Raw genomic sequence first — 21,007 nt, 5'->3', positions numbered from 1 at the left:
AAATACATATCAAAGATAATGAGCACTAATGGGTCAACTGTGACGTTTTAGCCTACGTTTAAGAAACAAAAGATGATGAGGAGTTATTCAACAGAGGCAGGCTCACCCGTTTTGTGCAAGGTCGATCACCACTAAATCCTTTTCTAGAAGGACCACCACAGCGTAAGGTTCCTGAAAATCTGCACGGAGAAACGGCGAGAGACAAGTCATCCATCACGCCACACTTTTAGCACTCTTGTACAACTGTAATTCCTCGAGAGAGAACTCCCCCCTGAAATCTACAAACCACGGGGGAAGAATTCCTCAGACTTTATATGGCGAACGTTATTATCATATCTGTGCCCTGAGGGTGTGAGGGCAGGAAGGAACGCTTAATATTTATTAATCTATGTGATTTATAACTGTGGGGGATAATCGCTCCGGTTAAATATTTGTATCTGTCTGATTTGGGAGCAGAATTTAAGATTCAACCTTAACATGACCCTACCTTATAACAGACTTCAAACCATTGCATCGAATTGATAAAATGAATGTGCTAGTCTCATCAACAGATGAAGTTATACATACAAACACAGAGGTGCAACACTGGAACCAGTACAGATTACTCTGCTGCTAAATAAACTACTTGCACATATTCCTGATTCTGGTCACAGTCACATCCAGCAATAACATAAATAAATAAATAGAAACAAGAGGAAACAAATGTGATTACAAACAGAATATTAAGAATGCAGTACAATTCACTATTAATAACATCAGGCCTTTATTAAATGAAACTAGACCTTTCTTTCATAGATTTATTCAGACTGAGCATCTATTTATTAATGTTTATCACAGTCACCTCCGTAAATTTGTCATTTCAATGTGATTTATTTTAAAGCTTCTGCAAGGAACTGACATATTTTGTTGATTTTGCAGGAACCTTGTGGACAAACCACAAAATCTAAATCTAAATAAAAATCCTCCTGCTTCTTTATAACTGGCTAATGTGCTGCTCACTGTGACTTTGGCTGGGAAAATGTAAACACAAGCTCGTTTCATCTTATTTTGAGGACAATCTGACCCGCTGGCACACGTTAAGAGTAACTACATAGAAAAAGCCAGTCTGATGATCTCATTTGCTTATGTGCGTCATATAGAGGCATCAGTAATAAACTGAGAAGGTTTCATAACCAGTTTAAAACTCCTTGTTGAAGCCTTAAACATTGCAAGCATGCAAGTTTATTTATAGAGAACATTTAGTGTGTTTTACATAGATAAAAGAAAATCTGTATAATAAACAGAATTAAAAGAAAGTACAAAATACATAAATTAGTCATTAAAAAGAGACTCATTAGAAGATAAGCACTTAAAAGGAAATAAAAAGTACAATAAATGGAATAAAAAGTTTGACTGAATGCTAATCTCTTTTTGGATCACAAAACATTCACTTAGACACACTCAACAACCCTTTTTTATCGTCCCCTTAAAATTTTTAAATAAGCAGGGAGACGTGCTTTTAAGTTTAAGCACCTTCAGACTGGAATAATTTGCCCGTTTCCCTCAGATCGATTTCTTCCTTTCATAACTTCAAGACCTCTTTGCTTGTTTATCTTAAGTCCACCTATTGTTCTTGTGAATAGACAGATGGATACTTTATTGATCCAGAGGAAAATTTGGCCATTCAGTAGCTTATACAATATATAAAAAAACAAACCCTGATAGCAAAAATCCTAATGGAGTAGGTGGTGGGATGACCCCCCTGAAAACAAGATAATCCATCTCAAAGGGTTTATCCTCTTATTATTATTTTTTAAAAATAAAATATAATAAATAGAGGACTGTGGACCAAAAGTAGAGCTTAGCTGTAAGCCTGAGACGTTGCTCCTGGCAGCAGTGATGAGACGACTGCTTCAGGGTTAAAGTGCATTAAGTACAAATTTTAGCACAGCATTTAAGCTGCTTCCCTGTGTTCAGTTTGTTTTTCTGGTACAACTTTTATTTAATTTTAACTATATGGAGAGAAGTCATGCTAAATTTAATTGTACCTGAGTAAACTGACTATAAAAATCATTAATTCATTTTGAGTACATTTGAAATAGCGTCACGCACCGTACACAGATCATTCAGATATGTATTATATCCACATGTGTATGTGGATGCAAACTGGTGTTTAGAGAACAATCTGTTGTCTCGAGCGGCAGGTCGCTGCCGTCAGAGGAGGCTGAAACACACCTCTCACTGTCCTCCTCATCTCACCTCCCTGGTGCTGGTCTACAAGCGATTCACATTCGCTTGTTGTGCAACTTTAGATCGCTCTGCAGGACATCTCTGGCTGTCAGTTTTGGCATTTGAGAGCCGAGAATAACAACTGTGATTACGGTCACTTTCACTGCAGCTTTACTTAACTAATTATAGACAACAAACACGGAAACAAAAAGTGATTTTCTATGGTAAAGCCAAATTTTGTCTGCATGTAAGAAAGGATGGGATTGGCAAATAAATATTTATTTCTTTGCCTGTCTCAGCAGATGCTTTGTGCTGAACAGTACTGTGAAAACGGCAGAGGAGGGCCATGAGATGTGGCTGAAAGCTTCAGAAACAAACAAGTAAGTGGAGCTTGTAATAAAACTTTGGTCAAATTACTATTTCCAGGGTCAAGGGTGAATCACAGTGCCGTTTGTTTCCACATATTAATGTATTTCCTGTAAAAAAAACAAGTAGTTAGGGAGGGAAAGTAGTTAGGAAAGCATCAGGAAACTCCATAAATGACCTTGGTACTGTATTCCCTGTTGGTCTCGGACCGTGTTAGGTCCTGTTCCCTGTTCACTGGGAGGCTGCTGAGCCCAGCTCTAGCCTGCTAACGGCAGCTAAGTTAGCAGAAACTCTGAGAGTTGAAGCCGAGCAGCCGGAGAACATCTGAGGGAAAAAGTCATTATGTTGTGTTTTTGTAGAAGCTATAAGGTTGTGCTTGTACCAAATGTATGCTCCATGTAGGAAACGTTAGCTAGCTGCTGAAGCAGTCCACCAAAAATGCCATGGACATAATCTGCTGTCACTGACTTTTCCCAACAGTGAATAAATTCTAGCCAACAAGTCGACAACCACTGTAACAGTTCAGTTTAAGGAGGACCCAAAAATGCAGAGACACAGGGATTAAATGACAAAAAGAGTTATTTCAATGAACTTACTCGAAGGAAATGACAAACGGTGACTGACTGCTGAAAGGCTGATTGATGGGTGGATATCATGATATTATTGGTTGACTCTGGTTAATTCTAGCTACCATAAACACCTGTCATATTTTGTTTTACAGGAAGAAAAAAATGGACATATTTTCCATGATTTTTATAAAAAAAATTACAAAGCAGTGGGTTTTTTTTGTAATTTTTTGGCCTACATTGCACAATATGACTGTGGATGTGATTTTAAAGGGTTTTACTTTTACTTTACATCTTAATTTGTGTCTTTGACTGCATATTGTACCCCTATTTTTGTGCCTATACCAGTACAATACGTTGTTTGCCATTCAAGCACATTGGTGTTCAGGCACATTGCATCATCTGCAGCCACATCGTCATGGATTATCAATCTCCTCTACACGCTAACGCTGGTTTAAGCATGCACACACACACATTATCAGCCAGACATGTATTGTGTAATCCAAAGACCCAGTAATGTCCATTACCAGATGAAATCAGCGGGTGGTGACATCAGGTTAGCAAAATGAAGTCACCATTGTTACATAACTCACTAATCCTTCCTGTAGCTGTATGTGTGCTAGAAAACGCTGCACCAGTTTACATACTGGATTACAGACATACAGGATCCCATATCATTCAGCTCCGCTCTGACTTGTTTTAGCTGTCGACTCCTGAATGCAGGAAATAACATAATAATTTAATTTAGATGGAAGGCTATTGTGTACAAAGAGATGAAATGAAAATGTAATATTCCGTGCGTCGGATAATGAAACTGGAATAGGATCCTTCCCCTTGGGAAATTTCATATTTATTACAGAAACACACTAACTCAGGGGCGAGCAATCCTGCATAATTAAAAAACAGAAAGGTGTGGATGCGTGTGTTTGTTTGTGAGTCTAATATGTTGACGAAGGGAGGATAAGATGGTGATTCCCACATACCAATGTAATGCTCACTCATGCACACACCATATGAACAAATCCAAAGAAAACACCCTCACCATTAGGGTACGGTGTCTCGCAGAGTGTGAGGAAGTCTACTATAGGATAGTCCATCTCCAGCACAGCAGTACTCTTCCCATGCATTACCGTCAAACATGGCCGCCGGCCCACCGTGTCATAGGACAGACCACCGGACAGGATTATGAAGGGTTCCCTGGAGCACACACACAAGCATAGGCATACAGATTTAACTGGCTTTTTATATATATAATTTATACCATGACAGCAGAAAATACTACTTTCTGATTGGTCTACAGATGCCCACTAAAATATGATATATAAGAACACCTGCAAAATACCACCATCTTATTGTAAATCAATGCACAAGACAAACTAAACATGAGGTTACTGTTTTACTTCTTGTCAATGCTACAGTAACTTTTGCCTACAAATGTAGTGATTTTTCATCCTTAAGTTACTTCCTTCACTTTTCACAGTTAGTTTGGTCCATATCATGAACAATATTTACTGTTCGTTCCGAATGTAGCCATTAGCAAACCGTTAGCTAGCAAGCTACTATTGTCATCTTCATTTAAGCTCAACAGAAGCAAAATAAAACTGAACAAAACAGTCTTGGTTCATCTTTGCACTGCACCGTCAATCGCCAACTTCTAGTGTAGTTGAAATAAACACTTAATTTATAACAACAGCATGTAGAGCCAGAATATTTTTTACATCTAAAGCAGTGAATTAAGGGTTTATTTTGACCAAACCAGAGTTGTTGATTGTTGGAACAGTGGAAAGATTAACCAAGATGGCTCTGGCGAGTTTTATCTTGTTTCTGTTGGGTTTGAATGAAGATGACTATTCTAGCTAGCTAGCTTTCACTGGCAACTGTTATCTAAGACACCGATGTGACAACAAGAATGCTAAGAACCACCCTACACATGTTGTATTCCTGTTTTCCAGGTAACAAGTCATATAAATGTAGAGAATCTGACAAATTGTTATCATTTCATCACTTCCCGATTGACCACAAACTGATAATTAAAACCTGGATGGACATTAGGCCATAAAATAACATATTTAGTATCACATTAGCTACTGTGAGACAACAGCTAATGTTAGCATTCAACTACCTCCTAGCTAACATTACCATTTGATAACGTTAGACAATACGAAAGTAAAGGTGTAAATTCATTCTCAAATATTAATGCACTTCTTTTACACATTTATTTAAGTCTGGAAGTAAACCACACCGGACGTAATGAGCTTGGCTAACATTAACTGTCCTGCTGTCCCTTGTCCAAGAATGTAAGCTAAGCAGCTAAAACAGGGTTACTGGTATGTTAGCTTAGACCAAAATAAAAGTCCAGTTTTACATTTTCTTCATCATACATCATATATTACTGACTGAATCAGAACTTTTCTGAGCTCGATGAAGAGACAGTGAGACGGTTAATGTTGAGCAAGAAAAGACTGTGCCTGTAATAGAGAAATTGTTGGCTTTGCTGGATTGACGTACAGACTATGTATAACCGCATACACATTTGCTACTCACGTTGCCTTGGTAACAGCTTTTAACACCTGTCAATAACCTCGATGTGTCTTGTGCCATAACTGTGTGTTTAATTAAGCATAATCGCGCCCAAGCATGTGCACATGTCTGTAAGTGTATGTGTGTATTAGTGAGAGTGTGAGAGACAGGTGCCCTACCCATTCCTGGTGGTTTTATACTCCACTTTGAGAATGGGTTTACAAGGCTCTGGCTTCTTCCCGTCCTTGGGCTGTTTTCCTAAAATAGAACAAACAGGAGATACTTTAGTTTGCCAGTTCATCCCTCTTCCCCTCCTCTCGTCTTGTTCCTCCTGTCATCTCATTTTTTTTTCCGCCCCAGAAGCTGCACTTAAAATGCAGCTTTGAACAGTAGCCAGACAATAACACGAGGCTATTCATCAGAGAGGAGAAAGACAAATGTAGGGAGGGGGCAGGGACATGCGACGAAGGTGTGACGATCATGGATGATTTACAGAATCCGTCCAGAAATCTGCAGATCCAGCAAATGTGAGCCTCCCCCTGCATATTTTTGTATCAAAAAGCACAATAAGTGGCTGAATGCATCTTTTACTGAAGAGCCAAAAGGAGCCCTGAGGCAGGTTATACAAGGCAGGTCTGTTTAATAAAGGACTACTTTTTATAACTACATCTAAATAACAGATATCTAAGAAGACAATTAAAGAAGGCCTTATAAGCCTTACTTAAACCTGTCAAAGGAATTTGCATAATTGCCCATTAAATACCAAACTAATTATGTATGCAGCAGTGGGAGAAACAACTAATTAAAAACCATGTGTGGTGAAATCCTTTCTCCAATCCCCTACACGCAAAACCAGCTTGAAAAACTGGTTAGAAGTTTTTTTTTTTCATTTCGTTTAATTCCGTCCTTTGTTCCTCTTTCTGACTCCAGTGCTCTCTCCGTCCATTTGTTGCACTCACACACTCTGTCTACTCCTTTCCAGGCTCCCCCCTTCATCTGGGCGAGCAGTCAAAGTGCTCCGTGGGGTGAGTAGGTGTGAGGGGAGGAAGAGGAGCATGGATTAAAACACATCTTCAAAAGAGCAGACTGGCTTTTCTGCAGGAAATAAACAGAGCTGCGGCGCTAATGTATGCGCGTGCAGACACAAAGTAAAACAAACAGAGGCAGGATATAATTGAACTGACAATAATCCTGGAATAAGGAACCAATCAGGGAGCCACGAGTAGGGAGACTCTGGAGGGATGGATTCGATGAGTATGGACTGGGTCATGTGACTGACAGGTAGCTCAAAGCACCAATACCTTATAAAACTTGTGCTATACTATAATATAACCAGCGAAATCAGATCAGGCAGAATCAGTGTTTTTCTTTTTAGGTAATAATGTATGTATGGAAAAGGATGCAGTAGTATTATATTTTTATCAGGTAAGAGGAATCAGCTCAATTTATTTGGACTTTCCAAACCTTTTTTGCAAGTGTCCCCTCAGGACAAAATATAAATTACATGCAGTTTAATCAGAGGGTGATTGTCTTTTCTCAGACTGTTTTGTCAGAATATGTCTTAGAGGTAAAATATTAGGGATGCACAATAATTGCAGTATCTTTCAACTTATTTTGGCTGATTGCGAATGCCAATACCAGTACGTGCACATATCTTCAGTATCAAGGCTCTCTGGAATGAACATTTTATTACGCCCTGTTTTATCCTGATGGCTCACTGGCAGATGTAGACATAAAAGTAAAATGCAACACTTTTCAGAATAAAATATAATGCTTTTAATGAACACATTCACTAGGCAAACTGAAACAAATACTGCTTGCAGGGTTTTTTTTCCTCTGTGCTTCAATAATTTTCATAATGACTAGGATGACAGCTGTTAAGATGGTAAAATTTGTCATTTGTAGTGTTGAAGGAATGTGATTGGCTGCTCATCGCATGACAGACGCTAAGCAATCACTGCAAATAGCAGCTTTGAAATCCTTTCAGAAAGCCTCCATACTGCAGACTTACTAGCGTCACTGGCGTATCTTATTGGCTGAAATATCAGGATTTTGAGCTGATACTAATATTTTATTTTAAAGCCTTTATCTGCCAATTACTAGTAATAACATGCCCATAATATCGTGCATCTCTAAAAATTATTTAATATTTCAAAAGCAAAAATTAAAGAATTCTTTCTACGTATTGCAACTAACTTGCAACCGCTTATAGGGGTCCTGACCTCCAGGTTTTGAAACCACTGATTTAGATGAGTCTCTTTACTTTTGCAGACAACCAATTTATTTCAGAATATGGCACTGATAATGTAATGATAATAAAACTTTCTTTATATAGCATATTTCAGACAAAAAGATACCATACAATGTGCTTCATAAACTTTGACAGAAAGACACTGCAACACCCAGAACATAGCATTTCCTTCTACTAGAGTTCCTCCCTTCCAGTTCCTTCATGAAACTGCTCACGACGTTATTTTGAGTAATGATTGAAGAGACACTGGTGTGGAATGTATTTTTTGAGCTTTGAGCACCACAAGCTGCCATCTAGTTTTATTAGATTTGAGAGAAGGCAGACATCTCTATGGCCAACATCTCCAACGCTCTGCGACTCACAAAATCAATCTAGATTGATAAATAGCACCACAGGCTAGAGGAATCTGTATTTTTTTGTTTTTGGGGTAAACTTTCCCTTTAAGTAGTAATAGCTCTCTTACTCTTGTGATCAAAAGCTCGACTCTGAGTCTCTTCTATAAATACTTTTCTAATAAATTACGAGTACAGCTACTTCTGATCAACCCTTTCAGGCTTAAATTGAAAACCTCCCATTAGTTCCACCCACATCCAAATTAAACCCCACCGATTTTGAGTGTGGGCACTGATACAGATAATTTAGTTGGTTGAATGGATACAGACAATGGTTAACTCACTTATCCCTATGGCTTTATACATATATATATAAAGTTAAGACCCTGTATTAGTTAAGTGTAATCTAAAAGTATTTTGGGATGGGACGTCTGCTCCACTTTTGTACAGTGAGACATTCATGCATCTGGCAGTCCATTTATTATATAGTGCATTATAATGTGATTTATTTAGTCTCCTCCCAGATTTCCCACATTACAGAGTATCTATTATATATATAGGTAGCAGTAAATGAGTGAATTAGATCTTAATTTGAGACCCAGCCTCTGAGTGTGACCGTGTATTTGTTTTATGTGTGCATTTCCTCGTCCTTACCGTGTGGGGTGATTGTCTGTATGGGCTTGCCCTGTCCTCTGACGTTCCATATGGTCAGAGTCCCGTCTGAGTGACTGCAAATGAACTGCTTGCCCTCGTGATGCCAGGCAACCGAGTGGATCGCCTAGGAAACAACAGGCAGGAAGCAAAGGCGGGGGTCAGCGGTTCAGCAGGAGGAAACATCACGCGCCACCATCCCCGTTACACGATACAAGTTTGTTGCATCGCCACAGCCGTACGGCACACAGGACAATGTTCATATGTGGCTCTGGATTACATACTCCTGAACAGATGGTGAAAGCGAGATAAAAGAGTCTGGCCCCTGACTTCAGAGCATTTCCTGTGGCATAAAAGCATATATTAGAAGGAGCTTTTATGTGACCCATTTGCTGAATGTGGAGAAAAGCAAGAATGGATTGGTCATTTTATCCAGGGATGCCAGGAGGAAGGTTTTATTACCTTGGTTATAAATTTAAGAATTCAATTTCAAAGACAGAAATTCACCGAAGGAAAGCTTTTTTTTTTTTTAACATTTAACATAATTGAAACACAGTTGATCCGGTGCATTCAGGTTCACCTGGTGTAATTTGCACCATTTGGAATTTGGAAGTTCAAAAACAACAGAAAGTTGAGCTCTTTCCGTTCCAGATGGTTGTAAGATGGTGAGCGTCCATCCTATTCTACATATACCTCCCAACCAAATAACTACAGACCAATTCAGACTACTGTTCATCTCAAAATGTTTGAAAAAAAAAAATCATTGCACATCAGCTCCTTCGGGGCAAATTACAATCCGGCTTTCACCAGTGACACAGTACAGAGACAGCACTAGTTAAAGTGACAAATGACACCTTCATGTGAGCTGTAATGGCAAATACCTATCTATCCTGGTCCTGCTGGACTTAACCGCCGCTTTTGATATCATTCATCACTCCATTGTATTTGGTTGTGTCAGTAAATATGCTGGCATCTCAGGCTCTGCTCTCAACTGGTTCAGGTCATCATAAACATCACTGTATCATCTTCTCCTCTCACTGTACTTGCTTTGTTTAGGCAACCTGGTTAATCCATTTGATTTTATTTCCGACCGCTGTTATGCTGATGATATGTGGCTGTGTCTTTTGGTCAAACCACATGAAATGAGGAATATTGGCAGCCAGACATTTTAACCACTCGAAAAATCGAAAAATCTCTCCACAATACTGCATTAAGACACCAAGACCTCGAGGAAAAGAAACATTCATGCTGTGATGAAAAAAACAAAACAAAACAACAACTTGACATTAGGAGATTTCTGTAAGAACTGCATCTTTCAGCAATTGGATGGCGAGCACTTCTGTTCTGGAATTCGCTCAGAAACACCCCTTATGATGAATATACCAAGGAAAACCACAAATCCTCTGAATGCCCAAAGTCTCTAGTTTGTGGTTGTGAAGTTTCATGGGGCTGTGATTTTCCTAGAGGTCACTATAGGTCATTTTATAAAGCGAGGTCAAGTTTCAAAAACGGCCTCATCAAAATTAAATGGCCACGATGGGGACAAACATCATCACAAATTTATACAATCAGGCTCCATGAATCATACACAATTTATGCAGTTCCAGTACTGTTTAGGGTATGCAGCATACAGACATATTGAAATAGAATAGGCAAAAAAACACATTTAAACTGAGGTCAGGGAGACGCCAAGGGACTCCTTTGAAAACTGCAATGCCAGAGCGTCATGCAGCCCACCTGCCAAGCTGGTGTGATACCAATGAACTTCTTCTAGCTTCAAATTATACCAGTATTTTCACTCTAGCTTTAAAACTGAGCCCAGTGCAGCCTCTGAAATAGTGTAATGGCAGCTGGGGACATGGATGTCCCAGCGGGGTTGAACAGGTTAAAGAGGAAATGAGATTAATCACAGTTGTAAAGTCTACAGTATTTACTGGAAAAAGCCTCTGATGCTAAAAGACGGGAAGTTTAAGAGGCAACCTTTGTGTTATTCCTTCAAATTCAAGTCAGAGGCGCAGGTGAAAAACAAAAAACCAAATGGTGAAACTGGCACAGAGACAAGCTAATAGATATAGAGAGGAATCAAGACAGACGGGCAGGAGTTTGAGAGATGGTGCCCTCTCTGTCCTCTCATCTTCCCCGTCATCTAACAGCCCCCGTCGCCGTTGTAAGCCTGGCTCACAATGATTTATCTACTGACAAGCAATCATTGAAAACACAAACACATCATGACCAAAGTATGCCGGTAAAGGGCAGCCTTGCTTATTGATGCCCTTTTCATAGCTCATAATTAAATCTGGCGAACGTTTTGACATTAAGTAAATACGATGACGTGCACCAAATCTGCGTGATGCTCACAACAGCTTCCGAAGCAGTTTTAAAGCAGGCCTTGTCACATGAATTTTCACCCAGAGGCTTGTTTTTTAAGCAGAACACCTGCAACATCAGTAATATGTCTCACCATACGCAGAGTGCTTTGTCAGGGAATATATTCTTTCAGAGACAATGATTGGACATATTCTCTGACATGATGGTTAGTATTAGGTATAGTCTTTTTCTTTTTTAATGCGGCAGTATTCTTTCCATCTCGCACTATTCTGCAGTTCTCACTGAAGCTCCGCTTATTGTTTAAGCGTGAACTTGCCACGGCTTTTCCTTGTCGCCTCGGCACCCAAATGCTGCTCCTTGTCTCACATCGTTCATCTAAAATGAATGATTACCTCGCTGTCAATGCCGATGTGAGCACACGGTCAGGTTAAGTCAATCTCTTCCAATTGAAGCTGCTATTTATTTAGGTGTATATCAATTTCGCCTTCGGTGCGTCATTAATCAAACGGTGCTGCACGTCAGCCTCACTGAATGTGCTGAGTTTTTCAGAAAACAGCTAAATTAGACGGTGTGGGGAACACCGTGAACAATGTGAGCTTGTGCGATGTGACACCAGAACAAATGTAATTGTATCTTTCCCAGACTAAATTGTATCATATTCATGTGTTTTGTCAGGTAATGAACCCTATCTATTGCATGCTGACAAAGTATAAAATCCTTTACATTGTCTTGCATGGCCAGGCCTTAAAGCTGCAGTAAACAATTTTAACTTAGAAAAGGCAGAACCTTCCGCCTGTACCTCTGCTGCCTTATACCACTCCGCTAAGCCCCTCCCAGCAAATGATGCACCAAATATGCACATGCATTTTGCTGGGCTTGAAGCGAAATGTTTTCAACTGTCATTAACTAACTAGCAAACTAATGTCTGTCCTGTTTGGTACTACGGATGCACATGAATCCAAATAGTTTGGGAAATAAAAATAAAAAGAGAGAGAGAGATTAAAAGTACAGAATGAGGATGTGTAAATACATTTAATAGTCATCCATCCATCCATCTTCAACCACTTATCCAAAATCAGGTCGCTGAAGTAACAGTTCCAGCAGGGGACCCCAGACATCCCTTTCCCCTGTTACATTAACCAGCTCTGAACGGGGGATCCCAAGGCGTTCCCAGGCCAGGGTGGAGATATAATCTGTCCACCTAGTCCTCGGTCTGCCCTGTAGCCTCCTCCCAGCTGGACGTGCCTGGAACACCTTCCTATAGGGAGGCAACCAGGTGGCATCCTTACGAGATGCCCGAACCACCTCAACTGGCTCCTTTCTATGCAAAGGAGCAGCAGCTCTACTCCGAGTTCCTCGTGGATGATTGATGATGATGATGATGATGAAAACACATTTCGTCTGCTTTTATCCGCGATCTTGTTCTTTCGGTCATGACCCACCTTCATGAGCATAGTTGAGAGTAGGAACAAAGATTGGCCAGTAGATCGAGAGCTTTGCAGTAAAACGAATGCAATACTGCTCCTGCTGCACCGATTCTCTGGCCCATCTCACGCTCCACTGTCCCCTCACTTGAAAATAAGACCCCGAGATACTTGAACTCCCTCACTTGGGGCAAAGACTCATTCCCTGATTTAATAGTCAATTATATGCCAATATTAAACCAGACTTGATGTCTGCACAACAACTGCATTGTAACTGAATATCAGATTAGAAAACACAACATTTGCCTGATTTAACGTGATATCTTCTATAAACCACACCCACTTTTGGTCCACTATCCAAATGCAGAAACAGAGACAGGTAAGTTTGCTGGTTGAACTGTCACACGATACATTAGGAAAGTTTTGAAGTATCAGTGCACGTCTTGGACACATTTATTTAAGCCTGTAAGTAAAACACTATCCATTGTTTTTTCAGTTGCTGATCAATCAGGAAGCAATGAAATAACAGCGATTTGTCATATTCCCTATTTTTATTACAGCATTTGAACTTCCCACCCTTGGTTTGACGTCAGAGAAAAATATGATCCATGTGAATATGGTCCATTAAATAATGACAGTGACACGCAATGGTAAAAATGAGTCATTTCAACCAAAACTACAATGAAATAATATTACCTGCTGCAGCTTTGAACTCACGAAGGTGAAACCAATAAAGTCAGACTGTAGAGAACTAGTTTGGTTCCTGAGGTGGGTGTTTTTGAACACACAGCCTTGAGATTTTTGAAAGGTCTTATTATCCAGTTTTTTTCAATGGGATTTCCTCCAGGCCACTGAGAGCCTGATGAGACGAGAGCCATGGTTATGTGACATCATGCTGCATAGACGTACAAACACACACACACACACACACACACACACACACACACACACACACACACACACACATTTGTTACATAGTTGATGAGTCACTCCCTCTCACTCCCACAAATGAACTAAAAATGACTAAAGTTCTACGTAAAACCTAAAATCCTCCTTCGGTTATGGAGTTTCCTGATTTCCTGCGCATGAAGATTGGGTTCTTGGAAATAACTAGAGCCACGATGAGTAATGCTTTAGGTGTATTATCTAAGCTGATGGCGGATGTGAGTCCTGAAGTGACTGGATGCAGATTGTCAATGATTTGCTGCCAGAAGTGATTCACCGGCGCGCAGTGCCAGGTGGTTACAGCAGGTGTGCTGAATGCAGTGTGAAATAATTTTCGATTCTGTAAAATCCCACACACTGGAAGTAAAGTCAATTATCCTATATACTGTTTAAGTTGTGCTTATAATTAGACATACAGAACGTATTCTTGGAGGTCTGGCACCAGGAGTTGGCACTAGGAGACTGATAGGTTCCATTATATTTATGCAAGTTTTAAAGATGAGCCAATGAAGAGGTAGTTCAGGTGTTTTGAAGTGGGGTTGTATGAGGTACTAATTTATAGTCAGTGTATTACCTACAGTAGATGATGGTAGGCATACCCACAGTTTGGAGAAGCAGGCAGGAGCAAAAGCACCGAAGTGAAGTGAAGATAAAGTGGTACTGCTGTGGACAGGGTCTGCAGCAAAACATACTTTAGCCACTTTAAAAAAAGCCCCACCTAAAAAAGCAATGGCAGTTTAAGTGTACACTGTATTCAGAATACTTTTACCAATTCAGCTTGATGTCAGGCAGCCTTTTCCAAAGAGAAACCACTGTTATATCAGCCACATATCTCTCTCTCTCTCACTTAACTTTTTTTTTTTTTTTGGCAAAAACATCATTTTACCTAGCAGAACATGGAAGTTGCTTGTCTACTATTGCCTCTAACTGCAGGTGTGCAAAGAATGTGCTCTTTTATGTCTGTGAAGACACCACTGATGCTGAAAGGCAGTCACTGACATCCAGATGACATTTTTTTTTTAAGATACACCCACGCTTATTGTAGCAAGAAAATGGAAAGACGCATTCTGCAGGTGTTACAAGTAAAAACGTTCAGGTACTAGACTGACCTGCCTGCAGTCCAGACCCACTGAAAATGTGTGGTGCATTATGAAGCATAAAATATGAGACCCCAGACTGTTGAGCACCTGATGTCGTATATCAAGCAAGAATGGGAAATAATTTCATCTTCAAAACTTAAACAACTACTTCCTCACTTCCAAAACTCTTACTGAAAGTTGTTAAAATAAAAGGCGATGTATCACAGTGGGTTTTCTGGAACATGTTGCAGGCATCAAATTCAGAATGAGTGTATTGACTGTATTAAATTGACTATAGGTTGGTAGGTTGTTGCAAATCATTGCATTCTGTTTTTATTTACATTTTATACAACATCCCAACTTTTTTGGAATTGGGGTTTGCATGTTTTGCTGGTGACCCTGTCTGCAGCAGTGCTTTGCTTTGCTCCCATGCAGCTACTCCTCTGCCATCTACGCTGACTACCTCATACAACCCCACTTCAAAAAATCTTAACCATATCTTTTATGAGTTTGAATACCAGTGTAGGAGGCTCTAAGATGTGTTGACTGCAGCCCATATAAAGGATGTGATCTGCAGATATTTAATGCAATGCTCTCATTTTTTTCACATTTATGTGAAAACGCGCTCATTCACCCATTCAGAGATGCTCTGACAGTGAGAGTCTGAATTCTATAAATCTATTGGTGCATTGTTCGCTGTGACAGTCCCAACAGGGAACAATGCACTGTGCTTAATTGGAAAATGAGAGGGTAATTGAAACACATGGTACTCATCATATCAAACAATCCCAATTAAAAAGACTAATTTCATGATTTATTACATTAGGTCAGTTTTCACAGATTGGTCTTTGGGGGATGAGAGAATTCAGTCAACACTTATTAGAGTCACACATGTGAGTGAGTGTGTCCCCACACCTAGACAGACACACACACACACACGCACACACACACACACACACACACACACACACACACACACACACACACTCACACACAAATTCACAGCAAAGATTAAAACAAACATGCAAATTGAGATCGGTGAAGGAAAATAGACATACCCATAGACACGCATATCACAGCCCTAATTAGAATAGCTTCTGCCAGAGTCGTGTCACACTGGGACATGGAGACAAGCTTAGCCCTCAAGTGCCACACACACACACACACACACACACACACACACACACACACACACACACACACACACACACACACACACACACACAGGGGCTCTCACAGCGACGGTAATTCAGCTCAAGTAGGAAAACATCCAACCAAAAAAAAGGCTTAATCTAAAAAACAAGCATTTGGGGGCAAGTGTGTCAACAGTGATTTCCATAGAGCAATCCCTTCTTGTATTGGAACGTGAAATCCATTCTGTTTCTGTTTTTGTGCTGCGGTTATTATACAAGCCCTGAAAGAAACGAGCCCCCATGAGCCTCTGTTTACCAATTAAGACCTTTTCTATATTAAAAAAAGATGATGGACCATCATCGGTTATGATTGGAGCACAAAAAAAAAGTGCTATGTTATTATTACTCACAAAGCACAACAGAGACTTTGGTCTTTAGTTTTGGGGGGTGTTAAATGAAAAGTCACAGGGATCACGAAAGTCATTAACTCTTAAATCCGCCTAAATTACAAATAAACAATTCGAGATTGTTAGATCCTTGCAATGAAGTTTTCAGAGATTTCTCGCCATGGCTCTAGGGATGACAATGCTAGTCTGAATTTCTGTCTGTTTATATACAGCTAATTTGCAACAGCAAATATGTTTTGAGGGAAATGTAATGCCGACCAAATTACGTTTTCTGTCAACATAATGAGGAAATATTGTGAACTAGTACCTGGCAAGTTGCAAAAATGTTGTTTCAAGTTGGACTCATACATCGGTCTCTAAACCAGAGGTTCTTGAAGTTTTGGTGACTGAACGCTAATTTAGAGAGTCAGCATGTGACTGAGGACCGCAGCAGAAAACCCCATGAACTGTGGCTGATCTGATTGACGGCAGTTTGACAGTCATTGACCACTGAGTCCAACACCACTGACTGTGATTTAAAATCCTTTTTTATTTGAGGTAGTGTTTCCCTTCAGACTTGCCACAAGTTTCATTCCATTTTTGACATGTTAGGCTAGGAACATGTGGTGAAGCCATTTTAAATGCAGTACAAGGATGCATGTTGGATTCTCGCCTGCCTGCTCCCTTCATTGGAGAGTTTTCTCAGACAGCTGGAGGTTGCGGCTTCGCACTGTCAGAGAGAAAGTAGGAAGCGGTGATGACTTTAGCAGTTAGCTGGTGAACAAGTCACCTTTTCTGTTTTGGAACAGCTACAGTTGCTGCAGTAGATGGCGGCTGACACGCCCAGAGTTCGGAGAAGCAAGCGGGAGTACCAGCACAGAAGTTAATTAAATTAACGCAATACTGCTGTGCACAGGATCACCAGCAACACGTATTTTAGCCACTTGAAGAAAAGACCCTAAAAATTCCTGTATACACTATATTTAGAATATTTTCACTGCTTCACCTTGCTGTAAGACAGCTTTTTTCCAGTGTGGAACCAGTACTATATAAGCCAAATATTCCTTCCTCTTGCTTAACCAAACTCCTTTGGAAAAACAGTAATTTCACCTTTTCAAACACAGGAGTTGTTGGCCTACCTCTGCCTCAATTTATTACGTTTGCTTGTGTCACTGCTGACCTCTGTAAATCCAAACTAACCTTCTACAATACCTAAGTCAAACAATAACACAAACAAACTAATCGATCAAGGCAGCATTAGACCAGCAACTCCTGTGTTTTGCCAGGCAAAATTGCTGATTTTGCCTATGTGGTCCGATGGGTTTGGAGAAAGCGATATTTGGCTTCTATAACGGCGGGTTCTTATATGAAAAGGTTAAGTTTAAGTGGCAAAAATATTCTAAATACTGCATACAATTAAAATTATATTTATTTTTTTAGTTTGTCCTTTGTATTTGTGTTAAAACAAACTTCCTAGTAGTATCAGCAGTCCATGAATATTCTACGTAGTGCTAGAGTCCCATGGGCAAAAACTAAATGGTTAAAAGTTAAGATTCATCCACTAGAGGCCAACCAGTCCATCCAGTAACAGCTGAGTTGTTTCACTCTGGACCAAAGCGTTGGACCAGTGTGGTTGGAAACTGATTGTCAACATCTTTATTTTTGTTTGGAATCCCATTAGGAAAATAAATTCACCAACAAATGTCTCGAAACAGCAGTGTGTGGGAGTCACCTTCTGCTGTTTAACTTGCGACAACATTAGCATTATGAGGAGTAACATCCGGTTCATCCTGATGGATAGAGCCCCACAGAGACTGACCATCATGTAAAGAATTATATCCTATCCACTAATGGATATTGCGCCAGACTTGCCAAATGACCCATCAGCTTTGAATAGTAAAGTAATCTGTCTGTATTCTCAACAGGTCTTAGGGGGAAAGAAAATACCTCCTAATGAAGCCAGACTCGTGTCAGATAGAGTTTGTCAATAATTTGTAGCTTTCGCTTTTAATCTTCTTGGACAACCAGATGGGAGGGATTTACTGCACAAGGACACATCAAATAGAGTCATCTGAGCTGTCCATCAAAACCAGTACCTCAGGAACCTCTTTCTGGCAACGTCCACATTGTCCTATATGGACAAACTCATTCATGTGGAACTAGATTTAAAAAGTTCTTTACAAAAAAGTCTGACCGAACTGCATCCAACACTCAAAAATAGTTGTTTACTGTATAAAGTCTGGTGTTTAAATATGTTAATACAGCCCAAGCAGTTAAATCATTTTTGTACTGCTTGAAAATGAAGTAATTAATGCTCAGTGGTTGTGGGAATTAAGTTCACACTTCTCATTATTGTTGGCCTTAAATAATAGCTCTGAGAATTGTGGTTTGCTCCTAGGCAAATCGAAGCAAACATTTTTTTGTGTTTTGTGTCGTAGGTTGCATTTGTGCACGCTTGTATGTGCGCACAAAAACTTTTTTTTGGTTTTATCGCAGTCACACCAGAGTTAACCAACCATTTCTGCAGAGTTACTGGGCTTTTGGGCACAAACTGCTGGTCCCTTTCCACGATTTGGCAGAGAGAGAAAGAAAAAAGAGATAGGGAAAAAACATGGCCAGAACAATGAGGCACAGAGTCTTTTGTAAAAAGAAAAAGAAAAATTATGAAGAGTTTTCTTTTTTTCACAGACAGGCATTCTAGACAAATGTAGAAATATGAAGAATGCACAAGATTGAGTTGTGATAGAAGAAAAAAGGGTGGGAAGTTGGCGTCATCTTGTATAAGCAGACTGAATAAATTAGTGAGTTTGAATAATGGGCCTTTTGAAGGTGTGACACAAAAATACAAAAATCATCCATGCATTCACTGAGCGAGCAAGAGACAAACAAGATAGAAGGAGGGGAGCGGAGACTCCATTCTGGCTTTGATATCAGACATTCAGCAGGGCGAGACTCTGACCGAGGTGTTGAGTCAGACGGAGCAGAGCGGAGCAGGGTCGGGGTGACGGATGCTCTCCGGCTCGCACTCACTGGAAACCCATACTGCTGATCCACAGCTAATAACCCACAATCCACTGAAAGACACAGTGTGGAAGTCGTGCCATCTCAGCTCTTTGAGAGCTTGTAAAAACAAAAGTTTTATCGCCTTAGCTGTTGATCTCAACTCTAATGAAACTTCACTGTTGTCTGGGAGCCAGGTTAAGTTCCCCGATCTGCTGACATCTCTGAAGTTTGACAGCATCCATAAGTAACATAAGCTGCCTTCATTTGAGTCAAAAGAATTTCATGATTTCCCTCATGTGCACCCGACTTGCTGATGTCTGTGTGAGAAAGTTTGCAAGAATCATTAAAAAGGTGCCAGGAGTACAGGAGCCAACATTATTCATAAAACCCATTTATCTGTATCCTTTGAAATCCTAGACTGTAGACCGCTTTTCATTTGTTTAAACATCCACAAATTTCCATCAAAACTAGAAAAAAAAAAGTCTTTAAGACTATTCCAAAGTCTGAATCCGTCGTTGCATGGTCCGCTGGCTTAGTCTGCTGTTTAAAAGAAGAAAAGGAAAAGCTTCCTTGTTCATTTCAGTCGACAACTTTGATACTTGGCAGCGAGCTTCTAGGCAAATAGTGTTTGAATGGAGGCACACAGCAGGAAGAGGAGTGCACAGCAGGGTGAGTATAGCTCACAATGGATTTGATAGCTGTAAAAAGTTATTTCACCCTCCAGTATTGTTCGCTGAAGCTATAAAAAGATGGAGTTTGCACACATTTGTGATGTAAACGAATGACTGCTTACCAGCAAATCAATGCAATAATTTGCTTATAATGAATGATAATTATATGTAATTATATCTATGTTAAATAGCAGAAAAACATCTATATCTTTACATCAACTTGTCCATTGTTATTTTGGACATTTAGTTTGGCCATCACTGTCTCTGTCATCATTCCCAATTAAGACAGCATACTAAAGCTTTTGCGCACCAATATCAAGCTGATCAATATGTTCAGCATGAGATTTCCCTTGAGAATATTCTCATCTTTTAGTGAGAACAAAGCAGTGAATCAGAGAAATGAGATGTTATTCTGTTATTGTTTTTTAGTGGCTACGTTCTAAAGCACAAACAAACACGCCCACACCTCTGCACAATGCCGGATCACCAAAACAATCCTCAGTCTGCTCTACCTGTATGTGTGTGTGTGTGTGTGTGTGTGTGTGTGTGTGTGTGTGTGTGTGTGTGTGTGTGTGTGTGTTAATCTCTTTTTGTAACTTTCACAGACAGAAAGCAGAGGAAAGAAACGGAGACAGCGATGTACCCGTTGGACCTCAAAACCTGATCACTGCGTCAGCTGGGGACTGGGGGTCATTAGTTTCACATTTCACGATAAAAGTCCTGATGATTATTTTCGCCTTTTCAAATTTTAATTACCATTAAAACTGTGTTTGAGAGCCATGTTTAGAAAACCTTCAGGTAAATACCATCCCCCACCAAAGCAGACACAGCGCGCAACATGGGTTTGTTTTGCGTCATCAAAAACAGTGACATCGTAAAAGACCTGATGCCATTTCACTTCATCTAGAGAATTAATTTTCAGCACATTTTAACAAAATCCACACAGCGGGGTTTTCCTTTCTTTTTTTTTGGCAAGACTGTTTCACCTAGTTGCACCCAACTGTGCTTTAATTGGCTACTACTTCTGAGCTGTGATTGGCAATCTTGTGACACTGTGTCCATGTGATTGCCAGAGAGCCTTTGTAATGTTGTGAAATGAGGTCGTTTAGCCATAAAACATAATATTTTTGTAAACCTACCCAAG

The 21,007-nt window shown here is 39.9% G+C and overlaps 1 protein-coding gene across 3 annotated transcripts in view; it reads right to left on the bottom strand.

Moving 5' to 3' along the window:
• stxbp5a (syntaxin binding protein 5a (tomosyn)) overlaps positions 1-21,007 on the bottom strand; it is a 149,210-nt gene that overhangs the window by 33,413 nt on the left and 94,790 nt on the right. For all 3 annotated transcript variants that reach the window (XM_084737293.1, XM_084737294.1, XM_084737295.1), the window contains exons 8-11: positions 8,898-9,021; positions 5,840-5,918; positions 4,183-4,337; positions 107-179 (exon numbers count right to left, since the gene is read on the bottom strand). In XM_084737293.1, coding sequence (XP_084593419.1) covers positions 107-179; positions 4,183-4,337; positions 5,840-5,918; positions 8,898-9,021 — 431 coding nt within the window. The remainder of the gene's footprint in view (positions 1-106; positions 180-4,182; positions 4,338-5,839; positions 5,919-8,897; positions 9,022-21,007) is intronic.

Source organism: Lutjanus erythropterus, chromosome 15 (assembly GCF_056507025.1).
Source record: "Lutjanus erythropterus isolate fLutEry1 chromosome 15, fLutEry1.hap2, whole genome shotgun sequence".
NCBI classification, from domain to species: Eukaryota; Metazoa; Chordata; class Actinopteri; order Lutjaniformes; family Lutjanidae; genus Lutjanus; species Lutjanus erythropterus.
This window is presented reverse-complemented; position numbering and strand designations above follow the sequence as displayed.